We start from the raw sequence: 4,126 nt of genomic DNA on the forward strand, positions 1-4,126 counted from the left end.
CCTCATCTGCTGTAAAAGGGACTCAAACCGCTAATTTTTTAAAATTCATTTTTTAGCCTATTGACTTCTGGTCAAGCACCATCCATTTGTCTAAAAGGGATCTTCGGTTAAACCTATGGCAACAACATCGCCCTTCACAATTGTGTTATTCTGTTTTAGTGCCTAAAAAATTGTGCTATAAGAAAACACTTTGCAGGTCATACGTACAGTGAAATTATCATTTTCAAATTCCAATACCACCTTTGTATGATGCTCGGGAAGGGAAGTCATATCTCGGAGATCGACCATAATTTACACGATCAAGACCTACGGTATTATGCTTTATATGGACTATTTGTAAAGTACGAAATCTGACTCATGAAATTGCATACTACCAAAAGCACAAGCAGTTCTTAATTTATAATTTCTGTGTTTAGCTTTCATAATCTGATATTAACAATTCAAGTAAAACACATGTAGTTAGCCGATGCGCGAGTCTAGTCCTAGGTACAGTTGAATATACATAAAAAGAATCTAGGTGTTGCAATATTGGCGTCAGTGAGGGTTACATGTTCATCCACTACCACGCAATATATCACCCAGAATTTTATAACAAGTCATTTCAATGTGAAATCAAATATAACGATTAACTCATATTCTCCATACAAATCAGGTCATTACCACTGAATTTGCTTAGCCATTACTACAATTGGCTAATCTGCGGTTACAACGGATGTTTCTTTGGGATTAACCACATGTTTCGCCATATCCATCGAATACCTGATCATTGCAACTGAATGGGCGTGTTTCAAAACAGTGTCATCATAGAAGTTACACTTCTTGAGTAATGAGATGAACTACGATTTATTCCAGTGAGTGTGCCCTGGTAGTGCATCCAAATCGCTCTTTATGTCTATAAATAGTTTGAACATGCGCAAAATTGTTAAACGCATGTGTATTATAACCTTGAAAATGTTATCAAACCAATTCATAATATCATTAAAAATCTAAAAACACTAAATATAGTTCAAATGTTTTTGAGGAATTTTGTTACATTTTTGCGCATGCTTGTATCATCATTTGCACAATTCCTTCGATTTTGCTTGCCAATATCTTCCACTATTTTGTCAGTTTTAAAATTTTTAAGAACTTTCCCTTGCTTGTTATACTTTTTAATTGATACTATTCATGCATTGCATTATCAAACTCTGACAAGAATAACGTTAATGTAATTTCATAAAAGGTATAATTTTAAAGTCCTATAAATCAATAATCTAAAATTTTACTAAAAGTCTTTCATTCATTCGTTATCAGTTAACAAAACATGGTTGACATGAATTATACAGTACATTCCTGTTAAAGAATATTTGATTATTCATTCAGACATTTTGAATAAATGATTTAATAGATATACTAAAATGGCCAGTATTTTACATACGAAATATAAAAATAACACGTATTGTCTGGAACCAATAGATAGATATATTTAATTACAACTTAGTACATGTACATGACATAAAATAAATTACGATTTTAAACATATGCAGTCAATAAACATGTATATTTATACAAACCAGTTTTAGAGGCTTATAATACACTGTGATTTAGGTACGAAATATTACAAAATTATACCAATATAAGAGTTTAAATGTACAAACATATATTTTTCATTGTTAAGTCCTAAATTTCATTTCATAAGTAATTTAATGTCAACAGTACTAGTTTTCAATCAAATTGATCTCAAACAGCTCAGCTTTTTCGACACAGTTTTTTATTGTTGATCCTCCGATATAAAAATGTCCGTTTGCTGCAAAGGTCATTGAAAATGGTTTTCCGATTCCAATGTCCCTCGTATTGTAGTATGAAATCAGCTTTCCGGAGTTGTTGAAGATATGAAGTGATACATGAGGATTATCACAGTCCATTATGATAATGTTGACAATATTCCTTCTGGAACTAAATAATGTTCTTCCCGACCAGTGTATATATTTATAACGCTTCCGTCTTTTCGATTTAAAACAACCAATCTTCCTTCGCAATTACTATGTAGTCTGTCCAGAATGAAAATATGTCCATTTGTCGTACTGGCTATTCCCCATGGATGTGTGAACAAACGTTCTCCATTTTTCTTCCACTCAAATGGAAAAAATTTGTTTCCTTTCATGTCCATGAGTATGTTGTCCAGATGCTGGATATAGCGGTCCTTTACTTGGCCTATAATACTAGAAGTTTATTTCTTATTCAATGTCACAACGAATTTTTCTTTTTTAAACAAAGTTACATTTCATCAAAACTGATTTCAAACAGTTCGGCTCGTTTACCACTATTCGTTATTATTGTTCCTCCAATATAAAAAAGTCCGATCGAAGAAACGGTCAATGAAAATGGAAGTTCTATCCCAATGTCTCTAGTATCGTAATATGTTAGTAGATTTCCAGAATTGTCCAATATATGAAGCGATACCTCAGGATCATCACAGTCTGATATGATAATGTTGTCAGCTTGCGTTGCCACTATTCCTCTTGGAATGAAAACTTGTTTCTCCCGGCCATTATACATATTTATAACGCTACCGTCGTCTCGTTTTAAAACAACCAATCGTCCTACACACTGTCTATTTATTCTGTCCAGAATGAAAATGTTTCCATTGGTCGTACTCGCTATTCCCCAAGGATGTGTGAGCAATCGTTTCCCTTTTTGGTTGTACTCAAAGGTAGAAAGTTTGTTTCCCTCCATGTCCATGAGTATGACAACTCGTTGTCCAGATGCTGGATACAGCGGCCCTTTACTTATTGCACCGATGGCTAACTTATTATCCTTAGTCATATGGAGGCATTTTGGTTCTAGGGGATCTATTGAAAAACGAGCATCAAGAATCTCGTCGCTGTTTTCTGGGATGATTTTGAGCGTCTCTCCGTATGTTGATAGGAGCAGGCCATAACCAGGAATACAAACAATACCATAAACCATCAGGTTCACTCTTGATACAGTTTCAAGTGTTTTCTCACCGGGCTTAGCTCTTTTTAGCACTTTTTGATCTATATTACAACTGTACCACAATGAATTGTCAGGCCCTGGGGTAAGAAACTGTACCACACTTTCCTCAGAAACATATGTCTTACTTATTTCAATGTTACTTTTAAATTCAGGGTTTGTAATATCATGCACAAGTGCACCAACTATACTTGGATGAAACTCTAATTCCGAAAAGAGCTGAAGTTTTCCACTGGTAATTGAATTGGGTGAGGGTAAACATTCCTCCATCGTTTGTGTGACATCGGTTACCTTAGCAAAGAACTCAGCCATATTACTTGACTCTTTCATCTCTTGTGCCTTTTGTCTCTGATCAATCAACTTTTGCTTAATGTTATTCATTTTACTTTGTTCTCTTTTAATTGTCGTGTCAAATTCGGTATTCTCTCCGTCGATTTCAGTTGTGAGCCTTTTTAGGTATTCATTAATTTCACTCTTTATAAGTGTTGCCTGGTCAAGAATGTTTTGTCGCATATTTGAGAGTCTTGTTGTTTCCATGGTTTTGATATGGTCTAATTGTTGGCTTCTCCTCTCTAATTCCTTGCAGTCTGTGTCTACGTTTCCTATTCCGCATTGCAGTCTTTCGACTTTCTGTTGATACAAGTTTTGAAATTCCTCTATATTATGTTGCTTGTGCACTTTTGAAACACAACCCGGGCAAACAGCTTGCTTGCAAGTGTTGCAAAATAAACAAGCTAGTTGTTTTAGGTGCTCTTCACACTTTATACTGCTAAAATCCTTGAAGTCAACAGAATGCTGGGATCCCAAGCTTTTAATATTTACAATAATGTGGTCGCCTGCTCCCTTGACCTTTGGGTGAAGTTTTACCGAGCAATTTTCACACATTAATAAGTTGCAGTCCAGACATTTGTTTGTAATTTTAGTCTCAATTTCACAGAATTGACAAATTTATTATCCACGATGGGTTATGTTGTTTTTATCAAACTTATGCAAGTTAATTTGTAATAAATGCTTTAGTAAGGATTATATGTGGAAGAAAATAACCATTCTTCAAAAACATAATTGCTCTCATTCCGTTTGACTTATAATTTCAGTGCATTTCTCACGTTAACATTTTGGTCTACATTTTTATCTAGAGTCAAACCATTTTACG

The 4,126-nt window shown here is 34.4% G+C and overlaps 1 protein-coding gene across 1 annotated transcript; it reads right to left on the minus strand.

Moving 5' to 3' along the window:
* Positions 1-2,256: 2,256 nt before the first annotated feature.
* LOC139489985 (uncharacterized) lies at positions 2,257-3,858 on the minus strand. Its single transcript, XM_071276838.1, has one exon. It carries the CDS (start codon positions 3,856-3,858, stop codon positions 2,257-2,259), a length of 1,602 nt encoding a protein of 533 aa, XP_071132939.1.
* Between the last annotated feature and the right edge of the window lie 268 nt (positions 3,859-4,126).

Source organism: Mytilus edulis, chromosome 9, assembly GCF_963676685.1.
Source record: "Mytilus edulis chromosome 9, xbMytEdul2.2, whole genome shotgun sequence".
In the NCBI taxonomy this organism is placed as follows: Eukaryota; Metazoa; Mollusca; class Bivalvia; order Mytilida; family Mytilidae; genus Mytilus; species Mytilus edulis.

Excerpts from the sequence above, each read along its gene's own strand:
- LOC139489985 (XM_071276838.1), bottom strand. The coding sequence starts at position 3,858 with ATGTGTGAAAATTGCTCGGTAAAACTTCACCCAAAGGTCAAGGGAGCA.